Source organism: Oryctolagus cuniculus, chromosome 13 (assembly GCF_964237555.1).
Source record: "Oryctolagus cuniculus chromosome 13, mOryCun1.1, whole genome shotgun sequence".
In the NCBI taxonomy this organism is placed as follows: Eukaryota; Metazoa; Chordata; class Mammalia; order Lagomorpha; family Leporidae; genus Oryctolagus; species Oryctolagus cuniculus.
The window spans coordinates 32668517-32689252 of NC_091444.1; the positions used below are offsets into that span (position 1 = coordinate 32668517).

The 20736-nt window shown below is 42.8% G+C and overlaps 1 protein-coding gene across 4 annotated transcripts in view; it reads left to right on the forward strand.

Moving 5' to 3' along the window:
• Positions 1-20736, forward strand: part of TGFB2 (transforming growth factor beta 2) — a 93582-nt gene that overhangs the window by 38706 nt on the left and 34140 nt on the right. For all 4 annotated transcript variants that reach the window (XR_011381219.1, XR_011381218.1, XM_008268050.4 and 1 more), the window contains 1 exon segment: positions 14087-14250. Coding sequence is in view for 2 of the 4 variants with exons in the window: in XM_008268050.4 (XP_008266272.1) it covers positions 14087-14250 (164 nt within the window). In the remaining 2 variants the exon portion in view is untranslated.

A 20736-nucleotide genomic window follows, 5' to 3' on the forward strand; every position in this document is an offset into this window, starting at 1 on the left:
TCCATGTTAGCTTTGTTTAAAGTTTCTATCTCTATACCTTTGCTGTTTATTTTATTCTGGTTATGTATGAATGTATACTCCAATATGATGTTCTGAGAATTCTATTTGTTTTCACTTTAATACATTCATGAAGCACTGGCATTATTCAAACAACTATTCTTGAAAGAGTACTGAATAAATCATTTTTCAGAAGCATAGATGAGCCATTGACTTGGGCCTAAATAAAGATATTCGTCTTGTCCCACTGCACAACCACCTGTGGACAAAAAGAGCAGGGAAAAATTTGGAAGCCATATGAGTTTTGACTCCCGTCAAAAAGGCTCTTGAAGGCTCTTAAAGAAAACAGAGAAGGCCTGATGATAGTTCTTAACCTTGCCCACATAGAAAAACTTACCTTTTCTTAAGAGTTTTCCTTCCATTCTTAAAATCATAATCCTTTCCCACTTTGCTGAGGGATAAAATAAATTGAGGCTGGCTGGATTAACTCTTTGGACACTCTAGCTGCTACTTTTCAATCAGTTTGCTGTCCCTAACATCAGATTAAGATTTGAACATTTTTTTTGATAACCACTAATATTTGTTTTAATCATTTTCCCCCAGAAACCTTTTATATAAAGCATACAAACTTCATGCATTACATAAATACGACTTTAGAAACATAGTGATTTGTCCCACTCATGCTCCCACCCTTCTTCGTCCCTCTCCTATTTCCGTTCTTATTTTTTACTAAGATCTATTTTCAATTAACTTTATGGAAAGTGTTGTGGTTCTGTGGGTTTAGCCATGGCTTGTGATGCTGGCATCCATATCAGAGTGTGGGTTCGAGACCCAGCTGTTCTAATTCCCATCCAATTCCTTGCTAATGCACCTGGCAAAGCAGTGGACAATGACCCAAGTGTTTGGGCCCTTGCCACGCATGAGAAATCCAGGTGGGTTTCCAGGCCTCTGGCTTCAGCCTGGCTCAGCCCCAGGCCATTGAGACCGTTTAGAGAGTGAACCAGCAAATGGAAGATCTCTTACTCTCTCTGTCTATCCTTCTGTTTCTGTGCCTTTCAAATAAATCTTTTTGAAAAATAAAATTTGAACATTGTATAGCCTGTATATACAAAAAATAATGAGACTGGAGCTAAACTGTAGGGCTTCCTCTCAACTAGTTTCAATTAAATAAAAATAGCACATACTTAAACATTTTCAAGTACTTAGCCATGGTCTAGCTCTGCAGTGAAAATTGTTAACTCAAAGACTGTTTTTCCTCCTCTCACACATAGTGGCCCAACCTTAAGAACAGAAAGCTGCTTAGCACCCAAATGAACCTGATTCCGTAAAACAAGCGTAACACCCCTGGCTCCATTCCAGAACTCGTTCATGCCACAGTTCATCTGGATTCCTATAATTCCTGTATGTTCCCATATCTTAATTGCCCATAGCTGTGTGCCAGTACAAACAGGATGAGGGAAGAGTGCACACCCTTAATGACTACATCTACCAACCGTAAGAAAGCACCATCGTTTGAAACTCTAATATTTTTTGCAAGGTGCTAAATGGCCATGTCCTGGAATGCTAGTGTGGGTAGCTGGTTACTAAACATTTCTTCCAAGCGATTCTTGTTCCCTACTATCTTTATATTCTAAACAGAAGGCTACCACTTGGCATAAAGAAAAATTCACACTTTCTAGGCAGCTTTTCAAAGAAACATATTTGGAAACTAATCCCTTAGAATGTTGCTAAATAGAGGATGGGCATTCTGGAGAAAAGTTGATTATGGTATCTTCCTCAGTTCTGATCCACTGGCCATTTTCCTTACCTTCCTCAGTCCTGCTTGATGGTCATTTTCCTTAATAATTCACAGTAGGACAGAGCTGTCTGGCTGATATATCTTGAAGAAGATATATCATTGGAAATCATCAAGATGGTTGTGTGTGACAGCCTAGTCCCAGGAGCCTTTTCCCATAGCCTTGGCTGTCCCCTCAGAGTTGAGCAGCACAGTGGGCTGTCCTGGTGCCATGAAAGCATCCCAAAAAGAAGTTCTAGTGTGGATTCAGGTCTGTATCCACCTTAAAAAAATCTTAGAAAATTTTTTCCCCACCTGCGAATTTAGGGGATTGAATGAAATGGACACTAAAGATCCTTCTGATTTTAAAGCTCTGGCTCATGCAATATCATTTTAACAAGTGAACACACTGATTTACCCTCCTACTCAGTATATTTGGAATGAAGAATCAGATCAAATAATTACACGTGGAACAGAAGTATATTGTAAATATTTTGTGCCAGAAGGCCTCACATTGTAAGTATAAGGGGATAACATCTGCGAAATACTTTGTATGGAGAAGCCCAAAGACTTGTAACTGATGCATAGGAAATATGACATGAGTGAAAAGTTCAAAAACAGAGACAATTCACTGTGCGGATGCATTAATGAAAGTGTAAGTTCAGCAAGAAGGAAGGTGATAGTTGTATTCTTTTCTGCCTGGAAAATTGTATTCAGCTTTAAGAGTCTGATTTTAACATGAGAATAACCAGAAAAGGTGAATAGGTTTCATGAAAAATGCTCAAAGGAAATCAGGGGTGCTTGCTAAGACAAGAAACAAGATGGAGCAGAGAAGACATGGAACTGGCTTCAAAATTTCTAGCGTGGGTCAAGGAGAATCGTAGGCTATTTTGTGTAGCCTGGCTAGACCATTCATTGGGTAGCTCTTGTAGGTAGGAGGCTCTCAGGCCAAGACGGGATAGAACTCTTTTGCAGATAGAGCTGCCAGAAGCTGGAGTGGCCCTTTCATCTGGGTTCTGAGATCTCTGTGCAGGTTCTTGCAGAGACTGGCTTTTTTGTAGAAAAAAATTACGGTAATTAGAGATTGATACAAATCACATTGAGAGGCTGGTGCCGCGGCTCACTAGGCTAATCCTCCGCCTTGCGGCTCTGGCACACTGGGTTCTAGTCCCGGTCGGGGCGCCGTATTTTGTCCCAGTTGCCCCTCTTCCAGACCAGCTCTCTGCTGTGGCCAGGGAGTGCAGTGGAGGATGGCCCAAGTGCTTGGGCCCTGCACCCCATGGGAGACCAGGAGAAGCACCTGGCTCCTGCCATTGGATCAGCGCGGCGGCCATTGGAGGGTGAACCAACGGCAAAGGAAGACCTTTCTCTCTGTCTCTCTCTCACTGTCCACTCTGCCTGTCAAAAAAAAAAAAAAAAATCACATTTAGAGAGCACAAAATAGGTGCCAGGCAATCACTTTGTGTGCTCTCATGTCTACTGCAATGAAGAGTTGCAGAGAGACTGAATGCTGGCTGTGTTTGCTTTTCTGCTCTCAAACTGGATGATCCTGGCCATCTATTAGGCTTCATATTCACTCCCAAGTTATGAATTTAATACGTTAGTAATAGCAGCCCATGCCACTTGGTTAAGTTGGTAAACAGCCTGCAATCCCAGCAGGGTGTGCCCTGCCACTTATTAGCTTAAGCTTGAGGGCAGAGCAACAAATCAGCACGGGGCCTCAAAGCAATTAGATGATTGCCTTACAGAATTTAGTCCACAAGCAAGCAGCTTGCAAAACACACAAAGAAAAGCTCACACCACAAGACACGCATTGGCCATTATATGCATCATTGCTGTAATTTTGGAAAGATTAAAGACAGATTTTCAGGCTAATGATGAGGCACTATACACATTGTGCATGTCAAAAGTCCACACCAATCATTGCTGACTGCAGAGAAAGTGCATCCATTTCTGGGAAGAGGAGTGGAGTTTCTATATTCTGGGATAAGAACAATTTCTTCACAGGGATGAAAAGGTTAGAAGGAATGTCCAGGACTGTGCATTTTAATTGTTAACTAGCCATGTTTGCTGTAATCCTGGAAAGATTTCTCTTCTTAGCTTCTCAGTCTGTGAAAAGAAATGTGCTTCTTATTAAGAGGGTAAGGATGGTATCCTAAATTTCCAAGCTTAATTCATTAAAGAGATTGACACGTACAGTGTTGTTTTTTTTTTTTTTTCTGTGGACCTTGTTTGGAGCCATTGCTGAATTCTGGAATACTGGATAGATACCTGTGCCCCGGGGTTGTTGGCACTTAGAGATTTTAAGTACTGTTAGTGGACCAAAAACATGGCTGTATTACTCTCTGGATATCATAGAGGGCAAAGGCATAGACTTGAAAGGAAATAAGAAAAAGAGGGAAGAAATAAAATGAAGCAAAGTAAAAATGTCAAGAAGGGAGAAAGAGAAAAAGAAAAAAAGCCAGAAAGCTTTTTGTGCTTTAAAAAAGACTACTGGGTTGGCCGGCGCCGTGGCTCACTAGGCTAATCCTCCGTCTGCGGCGCCGGCACACTGGGTTCTAGTCCCAGTCGGGGCGCCGGATTCTGTCCTGGTTGCCCCTCTTCCAGTCCAGCTCTCTGCTGTGGCCAGGGAGTGCAGTGGAGGATGGCCCAAGTGTTTGGGCCCTGTACCCCATGGGAGACCAGGAGGAAGCACCTGGCTCTTGGCTTTGGATCAGCGCAGTGCGCTGGCCGTAGCAGCTACTTGGGGGGTGAACCAATGGAAAAAGGAAGACCTTTCTCCCTGTCTCTCTCTGTCTTACTGTCTAACTTTGCATATCAAAAAGAGAGAGAGAGAGAGGAAAAAAAAAACACTACTGGGGCAGGCATTGTGGTATGGTGAATAAAGCTGCCGCCTGTGGCCTGTGACACTGGCATCCCATAAGGGCACTGGTTCATGTCCTCGCTGCTCCACTTACAGTTCAGCTCCCTGTTAATGGCTTGGGGAAAGTGGTGGAAAATGGCCCAAGTACTAGGGTCCTTGCCACCCACATGGGACATCCAGATGAATCTCCTGCCTTCTCTCTGTAACCTCCCCTGTTGTGGCCATCTGGGGAGTGAATCAGCAGATAGAGGATCTTCTCTCTCTCTCTCTCTCTCTCTCTCTCTCTCTCTCTCATTGTCTCCCTGCCTCTCCCTGTCTCTCTGTAATACTGAAGTTCAAGCAAATAAAAAAAATCTTAAAAAATAATTTTTTTTAACCAAATGAGACTACAACAGAGAAGAGCTGCCTTGATGGCCTTTTCCAACTGTGAGCTCAGCTTGCCACTGTGAGGCCATTGAAAAGGGGCAGTCATATTGCTTGTCCATTCACCCACAAAAGTGGGTCCATCTGTGCTCTTTCCACTCGTTGTCTCATTGGCCAACACCAGTTGGTCAGCTGGTCCAGCACCCTAAGCTTTTACTGCTCAAATTTAGTACTTCCAACACAAGTGCTACATAGAATTGAGCTTGATGAGACATGTAGAGGACCTGAAGCAAAATAGATGTTTCCATGTAGGTGGGGTTTTATGGGGATAGTGGAAACTACAAATTCTATGTCTGTCACAGTTCGAGAAAACCAAACAATGTGGGCCAGCACCACTGTTATTCTACTTTTCATGCAGCGTGTAAGAAGGGGCCCGAACACTCCTGCTGACAGTAACACATGCTCTCAAATAGCAGTGCTATGAAGGCCAAGTCACATAAGCTGATGCTGACACAATTAGACTCTCCACTGCCAACAACGTGTCAAGTTTGACACCATCCCCATCTCAGAGACGCCCACTTTAAATTGCAGATGCTCCAGTGCTATGTTACATTTAATAGGTGGGACGGCCAGAGACACAATCAGAAACCACTGCTGATGCGCTGCTTATTTCTCAGTCATTTTGTGTTAAATTGCTGTGACTTGAATGTCAGCAGTGTTTAGGATGTGGGAGTGTAATAAAATCCATATCCTGTGTGCCAAGACAAATTCAGAAAACCCCCAAACACAATTGTCTCGATTTCTTGTTGGCTGTTCTGTGCACATACAAATAGTAGCTAGTTTATTGCCCTCCACCCATTTGGTGGGTTGCTTGTCTTGCCACACTCTAGGGGATGTCTAATGAACCCTAAACTACTTCCCTCAAAGCTGGGCATGTCAGGAACAAGAGGCCACTACACTCATTAAGCTTGTCAAAAGTCCACACGGATCATGGCTGAACTGCAGGAGAAATACATTTGTTTCTAGAAAAGGAAATTGGGAGTTACATTCATTGTGGGGCTTGGGGATAAGAGTCTGTGGAGTAGGTAGTCACTGAGCATAGGGCCACTGGGCTCAAATGTTTGGCAGTCTGAAGGAACCTGGGTGATACTGGTATATTAGCAAATACTTTGATTCAGTGTGAGTCCCCAGGTCTTCAGAGCAGAGCCATTCTGTTCAGGGCCATCAGTGAAAATACTGGGCTAAAGTTTCTCAAGCTGTGTTGCAAGGTCAAGCTGATCTCTAGTTCAGGAGCTGATTCTTTTGTCCTCTTTTGCCAGCTTGTGCCAATGTATATGTTGATGCTTCTGGCTGAGTAAAGAAGTATAGAATGGCCAGTCTCACCTTGACCTTAGCCAGAAGTTACTTCATTTTTCTTGCTCTTAATATTTTTATGTGTGAAATGGGAATCAAAAGCTCCTTCTTTGCAAAGCTGATGTATGGAAATCTATTGTAAAATTAGAAGGGATCCATGACGTAGAATTCTGAGTCTGCAATGACATCAGGCCTTCTTTCCATGGTGGGGATGGTGTTATGATCAGACTTTCTTTATCTGTTTATCCATGACACTGAATGGTATCCTGGTGAAGTTCATAGTAATTTACCATCATAGTCTAGACCAGAAGTTCTCAAACTTGAGTATAAAAATATATACCTGGTATTCACCAAGATTGGGGTGAGTAACAAGTATATTAATAAAGTGCAGGTGGTGGGTAGACAGTTACCTAATGTAGAGGGATTTAGAGGACAAAAATAAGTTTTTTGAGGCTCTATCTTTAGATAGCATCAAAAGGAAGTTGATGTAATGGCGAGCCAGAAGTGGGATAGGAGGCCATCTAGTCCAACTGTCACCGAATTTAGAAACCTCACTGTATCTGTGGGGACAGGGTGCATCTTGTGACTAAGTGAATTCTTCCAATGGGGTGGGAACTCATAACCTGAAAGACTATGAGGTTTTTTTACTTTCCATTCTTCTAAATTATTTGAAATTCTTATATAGTAAGCTAAAATATGGTTCCATGAGTCCACACAATGTAAGACTTTCTATATGCAAGTCTCTGAAGTATTTTGAGGCCCTTGAGAGATTTGGTGCACTAAGCCATTGCTTCTCAAGGCTAAGTATTATCAGCTCCTTCTTGCAAGAGGCTCTCAACCTTGGCCATGCATTAGAATCATCAGAGAAACTTAGAAAAGTCCACTCCAATTCAATTAACTAGATTCTTAGGAACCCCAACCCAGGCAGTAGTACTGGTTTTTCATAAGTTCCCCAGTTGATTGAAATGAGAAAGGCAGAGAACTGTGTGAATCAGGGAGGAATTCAGCCTTTCCCTTTTAGGAGCAGCAGCTCTTTTCTGTCTCACTGGTTGGTTGGTTGGTTGACTGGCTGGTGTTTACTGCATATAACACCTGACCAAAAATTTAGATGCTTCTTTGTGTTTGTGTTTTTCTCTGTCCTTCATTTCAATGTGTCTCAAACTTTTAGGATACAGAAGAATGACCCAAACAGCTTGCTAAAATGCACACTGCCATCCCATTCCTTGAAAAACATTGCTATTTACTCTGATGTTTTGAAGGTTCAGGGGGTAAAAAAATAAAGTCCAGGGCCGGCACTGTGGCTTAGCGGGTAAAGCCGCCGCTTATAGTGCCAGCATCCCATATATGCACTGGTTCGAGTTCCAGCTGTTCCTCTTCCAATCCAGCTCTCTGCTATGGTCTGGGATAGCAGTGGAAGATGGCCCAACTCTTTGGGCCCGTGCACCCTTGCAGGAGACCCAGAAGAAGCTCCTGGCTCCTGGCTTCAGATCGGCACAACTCTGGTCGTTGTGGCCAACTGGGAAGTGAACTGGCAGATGGAAGACATTTCTCTCTCTCTCTCTCTGCCTCTCCTTTTCTCTCTGTGTAACTCTGACTTTCAAATAAATGAAATAAATCTTAAAAAAAAATAAGGACCACAAGTTGGAGGACAAACAGAGCCTCCTGCCACTTTCATACATACACTTTCTGCATTTCACTTTGAACTGCACCTCTTTGGCTTATCTTAGACACTCCCCATGGATCCTTAGACCAGTGCTGGGTTTCTCTTGGGGGTTCCAGTCAATGCTAACTCCTAGGAAAGCTGCTGTCTCTTTCTTCTTATTCCCTGGACTCTACTAATCTATTTGCTACTGGCACTAGTGTCACCGCTTCAGAGCCAGCAAGAGGTGTTCAGCATGGTGCTTCTCGAACTTTATTGGGATCATCCATTGGACTGCCCTGGATGAGGTGCATTTAGCACAAGTTCCTAGGTGAGGCTAATCCTGTGGATCTGGAACCTCACTTTGAGAACCATGGCTTTAGTAACTACAGCAACTATCCCCTAGATCCTTGACCCAAGCATTTCAACACATGACACACTTTCTCTCTGCTAATTTATAGGTATAAGCAGTCTACTGGGGAATGAACAATAGATGGATGATTGATTGTAGCACCTCACCCTCTTCTCCCCAGGGCTGAGCTCTGCACATTTTGGGGGTGTTTCTCATGGATCCTAAATCTATACTCTTGTCAGAGATCATCACATGTAAGTGATGTTATGAGCCCTGTTCTCCAAATTTGTTATCACTAACTTTTAAAAAACAAATTCTAAAATGAGCATCATCAAAGGAGTTGGAATTGCTTGATGCAGAGATGTTTGGTGATGCTAGACTTATTGCCGTTTCTGATGATCAAGGTTAACATCAAAATAAGAAATACGAAGGATGGGGGTGGGGAGTCTATGGGAACGCATCATGACTCCAACTCCTCAGTCTGCAGAAGAGAGGAATTAGGGTTTCGAATGAGTGCATAAACTGCCCCAGGACACTCAGCTGCCTCTCTTCATTCTCCTCTCTTCTAATTGAGTCTGTCAGGCAGTAAGAGCTCACGCTCCCCTGGGGCATTCACAGAAAGCCCAGTGACCACTTGGCAGCTTTGCTGCAGGATGGGAAGGGGGCGGGGAGGGACCTGAGTAGAAATGTGCGCTAGACCGGGAACTCCGACTGCTTGCTTGTGTATTCTCAACAGCGCAAGTCAGGATGTATGAGGTGGGAAGCTTTTTACCTCATTATGTAGATGAAGAAATGGACTCATACAAGCTTGATAATGTTCCTGTTGCTACACAGCAAAGAACGGATTGCTTTGGGATTAGAATTCTGATAGCCTAAAGGTCCTTTGCTGCATGAAGATTCTGTAACTATGGGGCTATGGCCGAGAAAACTCCAATATTTGCAGGATCTCCCTTTCAGAGTGAAAACGGGGAACCTCATGCAAAAAAACAAGAAATATGCACTTTGAATATTCTAAAATAAAAACTTCATCCTTTGTTCCATGAACATGTATTCTGTTTTCCTCTCTTCTCTCTCTCTTTCTCACTCACTATCTCATGGTGTTTTAAAGTCCTATTTAGACTGTGCTCTGTGTGCACACGGATGTTTCCGGTGTGGGAGTTTCTCACAGGAACCCAGGGCCCTGCCCTGCTGCTTTGTGTGGGCAAGCCACCAGCTGCCAGGTTCCCTCTGCCACCAGCCCCCAGTTGATGCCACTTTGAGCCAGACATTTCCTCTCCCATGGGACCACTGCTCTAATCCACAGACCTGCACTAGGATGTTCCTAGTACCTGGATTGAAAGTGGGAGAAAGTCATGCTGCTAGTGAGTCGCCCACTGGACGCACTCCCTGGAGCACTGCCAGCTTAGGGTGGGAAGAGCTGCCACCAAGCCCTGGCCTGAAGTGGCATGAGTTGTGTGCCTGACCCCAGCTCTCTCAGAATGGAGGATGACAATGATGACTGAATGGGTCAGGAAAGGTTGGGTAAGGCTGGGGACACCAGAAAGGGATGGCCAAGAGGTAGAGATTTCTGGGGAGATAAGGGTAACAAGAGGCAGGATAACACAGGAGCTGAGGTTCCCAGGCCCTGCAAATGCTCCCTTATAAAATGTAAATGGAAAGGTACCATTATTGAAAATTTCAGGACAACAGAGCATAGAACTAAAGTACAAAGCCTTTCTGGCCAGGGAGATTCTGCACACTTAGGAGGGCTACACATTTGTGAATCCAGCCGTGGGCTGCAGAGGACCAAAGCACTGTGATTCCTGAGCTCAAGGTGCTTACCTAGGAATAAGGTAAAATGCAGTCAATGAATACATTATTTGTGGCAGATGCAAGGCAACACATAGTGTTTATATAAAGTAAGAGCTGATTGAGTCTCATATTTTCTCTGTGCTCTGCTTCTTTGGAAATGAATGACAAGTTAGATTTCCTCATTTTTTCCTCTCTCTATTTTCCAAAATTTGATTTAGCAGGGATGTGTGGCCAGGGTCAAGGTGAGGGGGACACCACTCACTGGATGACATACTGGAATCTTCTATGTGCAAAATTTTCCTTGAGCGGAAGGCACACGGGAAGGCATGGGAGGAGGACCAGAGTGAGCCCGCTGCTGTGAAATCCAAAAAAGTGAAGGAAAATCCATTTGATTGAGCTGAAAAAGTGGGTCAGAAATTGAGAGGAAGAAGTGGGCCAGGATGTGAGTGTGGGTAAATTGGCAAAGGTCACAAGTACCTGACCACCTGGCTGTGGATGAGGAGCTGGGATGGGAATAACAGAGGACTTTAGAGAAAACTCCCATTCCAAAGGGGGAAATGAGTTCTTGGAGTGAGCAGAGGAAAAAGCTCCATCCCTCCAAGACTAAGTGGGTGGATCAGGGCTGCACAAGCCATTAAACACCTATCCTGCAGCTCTGGCACCCTAAGCTGAGGGAGTGAGCCTGCCGTGTCCTGGCTGGCTGTATGGGCCTCTTCTGGTCCCCTTGCACCACGCATCCAAAAGCATTTATGAAGCGAGGGCAAGGTCAAAGACTTGGCCAAAGCAATTTACAGGTTTTTTTTCCAAATAAAGAGACATTTGGCAAGTTGCTCAAGTTCCTTAGCCAGGCAGGGGGCTTGTGGCCCATAGCAAATGACAGCAGGGGACAGCTGAGACCAACCTTTGGAAGTGGTAGTCACTTCTTTGGTCAGCAGTTTTTATCATGCTCCGTGTGCTGCAGCAGGAGTGTGTGTAAGCTGGCCTGTCCTCTTCTCTGTAGTTCCAAGGCCAAAGCAGAGTGGTTATGGAGGGAGGGGGGGCTACTCAGCAGTCTTTGCACCTTGTGCATAAACTGCTTCTGCTCATATAGCAAGAACCCCAATGCAGATTTGTCTCATCAGGCGGTTGAAATATAGTCTAAATGGTTATGAGAGCCACAGGGGAGGGAGGCTCTTTGCCAATGTATAGGGAGCAGGGCAGAACAACTGTACTTAACCATCAAGCTCCTCCTGTAAATATTTGCAAACGCCCCTTCAGAGCTCAAAAGCCTAAGGCAGGATCATTGGATGATTTGCTTAGAAGAAGTAGAAACAAAATTGACCTCATGGTCTGAGCCAGCCATAAAAAGGAAGAGTGTGTTATGGGCAAAAAACCAGAAAGGGAAAAGAAAAAAAATGTTCAAAGTTTAATAAACACGAAAGAGAATAAAAATAAATCTCAAGAGCACTTATTTACAAACTTGATGGAAGGATAAGATTGAGGGGGTGGGTGTGAAAGATGGGTGTTTGTGGAAGTGGACAGACCTGTGGAGTTCCCCCAGAAGAGAAAGGGGAACAAGATAGAGATGTTTACTGTTGCTAATAACAGGAAACACTAAATTAGCCTTGCTTTTTCAGGATGCTTTTTCAAAGGATGTTTGAAGTTTCTGCTGTCCAATAGGGAAGCTACACATAGAGAAATGCGGCCACTCAACCTGTGGAAGGTTCTGGCCAACAGGGTGTGCAAAGCCAGAGCGTTTGGTCTCAGCCCTGCCCAGCCCCCTCTGCCTGGGCATGCTGCCTGTTTTCAGCTGAGCTGGTTTGGATAGGATCAGCCTTTCCAGTCACTGGGGTGGGCATATTTCACCAAGGAGAAAGATCTGTCTCTTTTAGCTGCTGCCTTTCCAAATGGCTGTGCTAGGGGGCTCCGAAAATCTCTCTACTTTTAGCAATGTTTGCCAACCTGAAAACTGCCCACCAGCTTTTTGACATTGGTGACACAGTGGGTCATCACCGTGCCTGCCTGAATACTTACTTGCTTTTCTCTGAAACATGGATACTTTGGATTCTTTGGGGTTTTGTTTGTTTGTTTGTTTGTTTCTAAAACTTCTGGTTCACAAGTACAAAGCTTTGATTCATGCTGTCATTTTATAAACCAGTGTCTCACAGAGCACTACTTGTCCATGGACTTGGCCTCTGAGAGTCACAAGTGCCTGAGGAAAGGCACAGGGGACAGCCTCTGTGAGGGGAAAAAATGCAGACTCTTGATACAATGAAATGCTGATGTCTTCCTCACAATGCTTTTTTTTTTAGTATAATCAAATGATTTCCCAAGAAATCACAAAAGGTGTTTATTTCTATTTTAAGATCAGCAAGATGGCTTGTTTATTTAATAAGCGGGTGTTGTCTATAACCAGCTGCCTGAGTCTTTAAAGACCCACATTGGTCAGGTGCCAGTACTGTGACACAGCAGGTTAAGCTGCTGTCCCACAGTGCTGGCATCCCATATGGGCACCAGGTCGAGTTCTGTCTGCTCTGCTTCTGATCCAGCTCCCTGCTATTGTGCCTGGGAGGGCATCGGAGGATGGCCCAAATCCTTGTGTTCCCGCACCCACCACGGAGACCTGGAGGAAGCTCCTGGCTCCTAGCTCCACATCTGCCCAGCCCCAGCCATTGCAGCCATTTGGGGAGTGATCCGGGGGATGGAAAATCTCTCTCTCTCTCCCCCTCTGTGTCTCTCTCCACCCTCCAACCCTGTAACTCTGACTTTAAAATAAATAAATCATTGTAAAAAAAAAAAAAAAACTCCCATTGGTGACCAGCTATGTAAACAGCTGTTATCAGGTGAATCCATGCATTTAGAGTCCTGTCCTGGATATGTGGGAAAGAGAAAAGACTTGGCGGTTACAGCACCTGCCCTCAAGATTCTTAAAATTTCACAGCAGAAAACAAAACAAACAAACATAATGCAGATAGAATAAAATTATTTGTAAAGGAACATAAACAACTGGGACCAATTGTGTTGTTAGGAAGCTATAGGATAGAAAAAAGTGAAGTCACCAGAGTTGGATGGAGTTAGAATGGGGAAAATAAGTTGGCAAGAGGTTTTGGAAGATACTGGATCTGCCCTGTGGAGATGAATGTGTGTTGGATATGAAAGCATGGGGGTAGAATAGGACCTCCTTTGGACTTAGTGTAGCATTGGTTGCATAGTCAAAGGCAATGACATATTACCAAAAAAGTAACAGCAAAACCCTAAGGAATCATCAGCTTGAAATTGTTGTGTACTATCTACAACTGTGCCTTTACGTGATTCAGAATTTTTCTCCCTTAGCTAGGATTACCTCCCATCAGTAGACATTATGCTGAATTTTAAGACTGAATCTGGTATAGCCAGTTTGTGGGTATAGTTTTGTCTATTCAGATTTCCTCACTATAACTTAACTAGAGAATATATTTGGCCATATGTGTGTGAAAAACCAAAATATTGAAGCCAAGAAAAGATACAATTTATGATCCTGGATAAAAGTAGACTATTTGGACACTAAACTTTTAAGGAAAAAAATACATGGGCAAACTGCTTGCCATTAGGAGCTATTTTCTTGGCACATTTGATTAAAGTGTATGCAAGGCTGACAGTTCTCTCCAGGCATCAACTGTCATGAACTTGTTCCAATTTATAACCATCGAGGATTTTCCACTACTCTGTCAACCCTCAAAGGACAGGGTTAACTGCATGCCCTCAAATAGAGTTGCAAGTGGTTTGTTAATCTCTACTAATCTGCTGCTCCTGTAACCAAATGCATGTGTTTATTTTTTTTTCTGGTTAAATTGTAAATGATATTAAATTGGCTGTTGGAAGTGAAATCATTCCGTAGATATTTCCCTTATGGTTTCTGTCATGCTATGGTCTTTTTTTTTTTTTATGAGTACAATAAATTTTATCATTTTCACTGACTGCCCTAACTTTTCACAGATGCCATCCCACCCACCTTCTACAGACCCTACTTCAGAATTGTCCGATTTGATGTTTCAACAATGGAGAAGAATGCTTCCAATCTGGTGAAAGCAGAGTTCAGAGTCTTTCGTTTGCAGAACCCAAAAGCCAGAGTGGCTGAACAACGCATAGAACTGTATCAGGTAACTTTGGGTTATTCTCATGGGTAATCAGTTTGAGTTCTTAGGGTGATAGACTATGTTATCATAGATAGTTCTTAGCTGATATAAAGCATTCTATAATTCACAATTATGATATAGGCCCTCTTTTGCTATTAATGTTATCCTCATAGCTTATTCCTAATTGCTCAGAAAGAGCTTTAAGAGTGAAGTATGGAGCTCTGAACTTCTTCAGTGGCATGAATGGATGAAATATGCACGCTTAGGAGAGTTTGGTCTAGAAATCAGTCCCCTAAACTGGAAAGTTAGATAATGCAGGCTCAGTTCCATCCTGAGGAATGAAGTCAGCTCGCCTTGCTGATGTGCAATGGCTATCCCCTTTCTCCTGTTTCTTTCCTCTTTTCCTTTCTGTGGTCTTCTCTGTCTTTGTCTTTTAAACTCTGTTTTATTTCTCTCTTTGCTACCTCCTCTGTCTTCAGTAAGCTCGTCCTGTTTCCTTTGCCTCTTTGTCTCTGCCCAGTCACACTCATCTGCCATTCCCCCAACATCCTATGTCCACCCATCCTCCATGATTTCAGCAGCCCTGACATCTCTTTGTCATCTTCCTTGTAGAATTGCTGACAACTGTGTCAAAAGAGGAAGTTGATGATGAAGTGTCAAGTTATTGAGATTTTAGAGATGTTCTTAAAAGTATGGTGTTTAGATAGGGTCTACAGGGTACATGGCCCAGGAGCTGTGAGAAATGTAGCCTCTCAGGGTCCTCTCTGGACTCACTAAATAAGATTCTGTATTTTAAGGAAATCCCTGTATGATTCTTAGGTACATTAAAGCAAGTTCCCAGGGCCGGTGGTGTGGCACAGAGGGATAAGCTGTTGTCTGCAACACCAATATCCCATATGGGCACCTGTTCATGTCCTGGCTGCTCCACTTCTCATCTAGCTCCCTGATAATCCACCTGAGAAAGCAACAGAAGATGGTCAAAGTCTGTAGGCCCCAGCCACCCACATAGGAGACCTTGGATTTTATGGCCATTTGGGTATAAACCAACAAAGATCTCTCTCTCTTTCTCTGTGCATGTGCGTATGTGTCTTCCTCCCTCTTTTTCTCTTGTTCTCTCTTCTCTGTCTCTATAACTTTGCCTTTCAAATAAACATATCTTTAAAACAAAAGAATTTCCCAAAGCAAAATTTCTCAGCTGATACAAACACATTTCACAGTCTTACTTACCAATAAGAAGTCCAAGAACCAAACTATCAGAATGATTTACTGGAAAAAGTCATAGAGTATAGTGATATCTTTAAAAAACAAAAAACATTGTTCCAAAAGCTGTGATCCTAGTGAGGGAGGCAGACATGTAAACAGATAGCTTAAATATGTCATAGTGTCATGTGAAGTGTGTGTCACCATGCAGGGCTGAATTGGGAAGATCTCACCAGGGAGCTGACATTTAAGTGGGATCTCAAGAAGTGTCTGTTAGAATAGGATGAGGGAAGGTCGTTGTTTGAAGAAAGAGCAGCCTATGCGGACAGACTTGAATGGACATATTGAAGGTACTGGGTGCTTGATGCTCAGTGCCTGGAGTTAAAAACAGACTGCTGAAAAACCTTTCCTCCAGCACAAGTATGTGGGAGACAAGAGGATTAAGAATACACCCTAGGAACCCCCAAGGTGAAGGAGTAGGCATTTATTGCAGTGTGACTACAAAGTGGGCTTGCCTGAGAAAAGAAAGGAATTGACATCTGCTTGTGGAAACCTCTAGTTCTGGATTCTAATTATTAGGAAATTTTGATAATTAAGATAAGAATTTTCCCTCTATTGTGAAAATGAGGGAATTACCATCCAAATGAATACTGTATGACATCTCAAGAATATGTTTATAGTTTGTTTATAATTTCTAGTTTTTAGTTACAAAGTTATAAAGCAAGGATTTTATACACTTTTTGGATTAACGTGATAATTGTCCATCTTTATAGGGTGCACTGTGGTATTTCAAGATGTGTACAGAGTGTACTGATGAAGTCACAGTCATTAGCATTTCCACCTCCTATTCATTTCTTAAAGCACCAGTTTGCCCATGTGCTCATGAAAAATTATTCTTACTTATTAAAGTGAGTCCTAAGAAATGTCTACTTGAAAACCTTTGGATCTTAGAGCATCTTCAAAATTTGAGAATGCTGTGAGGGCGGCCTGGGCCTGATGGGCAGCCATTGCTTCCCACTCAACAGGGAGTCTGACAGATAGGGGTGTGTGCCCCAACACGTGTGCCGTACACTATTCTGAGTACTTCAGCACTATTGTCTCAGATGACACAACTGGACAGTGAAATTTGCTGTATCAGGTATTCTTTCTACTACTGTAGTCTTCCTCCACGTTGCAGAGAAAGAGCCCAAGACAAAGAAGAAATAAGTAACTGAACCATGATCACTCAGCTAGGAAGTGGCAGGCCCAGAATGTGAATCCACCTCTGACTCCCAAGGGCCTCTTGCTCCTCATCATGTGCTGTTCGTAGCAAATTTCTCTCTTTCTCTGTCCTTCAATATCAGCCAGAATAGAAAAAATAAATAAATAAGAAAAACCAGGCCAGAGGGTGGAGTGTTATTTAGAGAGAAATCAAAGACTGGTTCCTATGAAAAGGAGCCAAATTATGGGTGGCCAGATTAATTGGGAGATAATAAACAAACAACAACGAACAAACTCGATTACATCTCCTTTATTTCTCTCTCTCTCTTTTTCGATTGATCATTTCTTTCTGTGCTGATGACAGCATTCTGGATCAGTCTCTGACACTGGGTCAGTTACATGGCTTCAGTAAATGCAAGGCTGGGGTTTCTTAAGTGTTGGTGGCTGAAATGTAAGCTGCTAAGTCACTGTGATGCTTTGGCCCATTGGCCTTGTGTCTAAGGAGTGGTCTGTGACCGGAGGCTTATTGATGACTTGCCTTTCTCTATGAGGCAATCTAATCTCTAGAAATGGATGTGTTATACGAGGCTGACATTGTAGAGGGCCTTAGCAGGTCTTTGGTGGTTGTGTCCCTTTTCGGGGGTTTCTGTAGCACTGCCTGTTCCATGACACAAGCAACAAGATCTGCATGGATTAAAATTCCTCAGCTGGAAAAGGTTCAGCTCAAGATGGAATGTTTATGTTTAGTGAGAAACCACGTGTTTCTTGTCACTGAACTTGGGAACCCAGAACTCAGTACTTCCAAAACTCATTATATGTGGCACTAAGCTATGCGGTCTTCTCACTTCCTGAAACACAGTTGAAGTCCGGGTAAGTCTTCAGGAGATCCCTGAAAACCCTAAAGGAAGACAAACCATACACAAGCTGACTCATCAGAAAGGCAGCCATAAGCCTTTCATGCCCTTCTGATGAGGGTGATTGTCTCCTGGGTCACAGGAGGTAGAAGCACTGACTTACATGGAAAGGGCTAGAGAAAGACCCCCTGCCAGATGGTGAGATTTTGCCAGTCACCACTATGATACCACATCAGAAAATCAAGTCACAAAGTAGTTATCCCACTCTATCTCCTTGACTCCCTACCTGGCTTCTGACCTCTGCTCTGGCTGTTTATTTGAATTCCCATTTTTTACTTATTCACCAAGCCATCAACTGCTATTTGGAGATCTTTACAGCCTTTAGTGATAAATACTTTTATAGTAATAATTATTTTACTAGTCCTGGTATACAAATTGACATGATAGGCTTGAATTATGAAAGTGAGGCTAAATCATACTTAGGAAATAGAATATATTTTAGAGAGTTTTGTATACAAATGCAGTCTATTTTAGTAAGTTTTATATCCAAAATTACTGGAATACTACTTTGAAAAAAAAAAAAACTTGTTACTTAAAATGAGCAGATCTTCAATTATTTGGAAAGCTTGCCTTTTCAGAGGAACAAAGCCTCTGAAGTCCCTCGATGTCCTTTGACTACTATATTGCTTAACATACAGGTGACATTGTACTTCCTGGAGAAAGGGAGAGTGGCTATGAATAAATGCTCAGGATGTCTGGGTGGTAGTATGAATGTTTCATTAGAAATCAACAGGGCATTGATTTTCAGCAGGGAGAATATGTATGTGTGCACCTGTGTGTGTCCATGTTTGAGAGCTCACCTGTGGGCACAGGCACTTCCCCAAGTGTGGAATCCCTGAGGGAGCTTTTGCAAGGACTACTCGGGATTCCTATCCTAGGTGTTCTGATTGCCCCTGAAAGAAAAATGGGCATTGCCTCTGGACAAATATGGCTTCCCAGAGTTCTACTGGTGGTTCATTTGTGGTCCTTTTCTACTCTGGATTCAGATTTCCCCATTCTCAATTGGGAATTAAGGCTTCGCAGCATATACCAAGCTTTTTTGGTCTCTCTGTCCCATCCTGTCTACCTAGGCACTCTTTCTGGAGTCAGAACAGCACATCTCAGACAGCATTTCTGAGAGTAACTTCATGGTTTCTCTTGTTCAGGGTTAAGAAAGTCTGTTGAGTTTCTTTGCCTGGGAAAGTTAGGGCACATGAACTACGTGCAAGTCAAATTTAGCTTGGTTAAGAATAAAAAACTTGGGAAGTGAAGCTTCTTATCACTCTCTGCTCTCCACAGAATAGTCTGCCAGGATGTTGATAAAAGGTGGGATGGTAAAAAGATCTTGCTGGTATGATTCAGATAGAACTTCAGATGTATGCCAGTAATGGAGGGAATATGGGAGCAATAAAGCCCTTTGACAGTTGGGGAGAGAAGGTGCAGAGAAAAGGTAAAACAACATTTTCCAGATAGAAAGGATACTTGATTAAGTCATAGAAATTAATATTTCCATCTCCTTATCATTGCTTTAGGTTCAGAGCTTTAGAACTTTCTCCTCTTGTTGTTCATAAAATATATAATAAGCTGGCGCCATGGCTCAATAGGCTAATCCTCCGCCTTGCGGCATCGGCACATCGGGTTCTAGTCCCGGTTGGGGCGCTGGATTCTGTCCCAGTTGCCCCCCTTCCAGGCCAGCTCTCTGCTGTGGCCCGGGAGTGCAGTGGAGGATGGCCCAAGTGCTTGGGCCCTGCACCCCATGGGAGACCAGGAGAAGCACCTGGCTCCTGCCTTCGGATCAGCGCGGTGCACAGGCTGCAGCGCGCCAGCCATGGTGGCCATTGGAGGGTGAACCAATGGCAAAAAGGAAGACCTTTCTCTCTGTCTCTCTCTCTCACTGTCCACTCTGCCTGTCAAAAAATAAATAAATAAAAAAAATATATAATAGGTTATTGTGGTCTATACTCACCTCACTGGACTATAGAACACCAGAGCTAATTTTATGCAACTTCACATTGTGCTCCAGAAATATGCACAATTATTACATGGGAGTCAAAAATTCTTTTAAAAGTATTAGGAATAGGAAATTCCTACTACCTTGATTTGATTATTACACATGTATTAACATATCACATCCTATCCCACAAAAATGCACAATAGAAAAATTCCAATTCACAAGATGAACAAGTAGTAATGCCAGGCTCTTTGATTCACATTTTATTTGTAGTAATTCCTATAATACTGAAAAACAGTCTATAAAATGAACATTATTATTATAATAAAAATGATTCACTATATGTTAGCAAAGCTTTCTGTAACAAAGACAGTCTTTATTGAAATGTGCTCAGGTAACACTCCAGTGTGCTAGAAACGCCTTCAGACCCATGATAATCAGTGTAGCACTTGGCCCATTTGGAAACTTGTATACTTTTTTATATTATATTGTTCCTGTATTTGTAACAAGTATGACTAGTGGCATGAGGCAGACAGTAGGAGTGGGAATCCTTTTTAAGTTGACCATCATGAATATGAGCAAGGGCAGCTGACATTTGGGAGTCAGGTAAATCTCCGAGACATTTTATAGGTGAAGATATAAGGCCTGGGAACATTAATAACATGTCTAAAGGCACCCATAACCTTGTGACCCTAACATTTTTTAGGACCACCAAAGAATAGTTTTGTTTAGTTCTGCTGACCTCGGAAGACTTAGAGCTCTAATATATTTCTAGTTTTCTCTTACCAAATCACAGCTTTAAACCACATTGATTTCTCATCATGTTACCACATCAATGATAATAAGGTTCATACTATTATTGCTGTATAAAAAACTACCCCAAAATTTTATGGCCATAAAATACTCATTTTATTACACTTATGATTTTTTTGTGGGTCAGAAATTTTGTCAGGGCTTAACTAAAATGTTTTTCTGCTCCATGTGGCCTTTGGCTGGAGGTCACTTCGTGGTATTCAGATGGCAGTAGGGCTGGTCTAGAGGACTTATGATGAGTTTGATTATGTGCTTGGAGCTTTCACAGGATGGCAGTAAGCTTGGGTTCACCTGATCCCCACTCTGTCTTGGGTGGAGGAGCAGACATAGCATCTGAATGATGTAGTCTTTCCAGTAATAGAGATATTCCCAAAGTACTCTTAGAACAAAATCTGCAGTATCTAGAGACAGGCCTTTGAACTCATTCCTACTGGAAAGGAAGTTATGAGAATG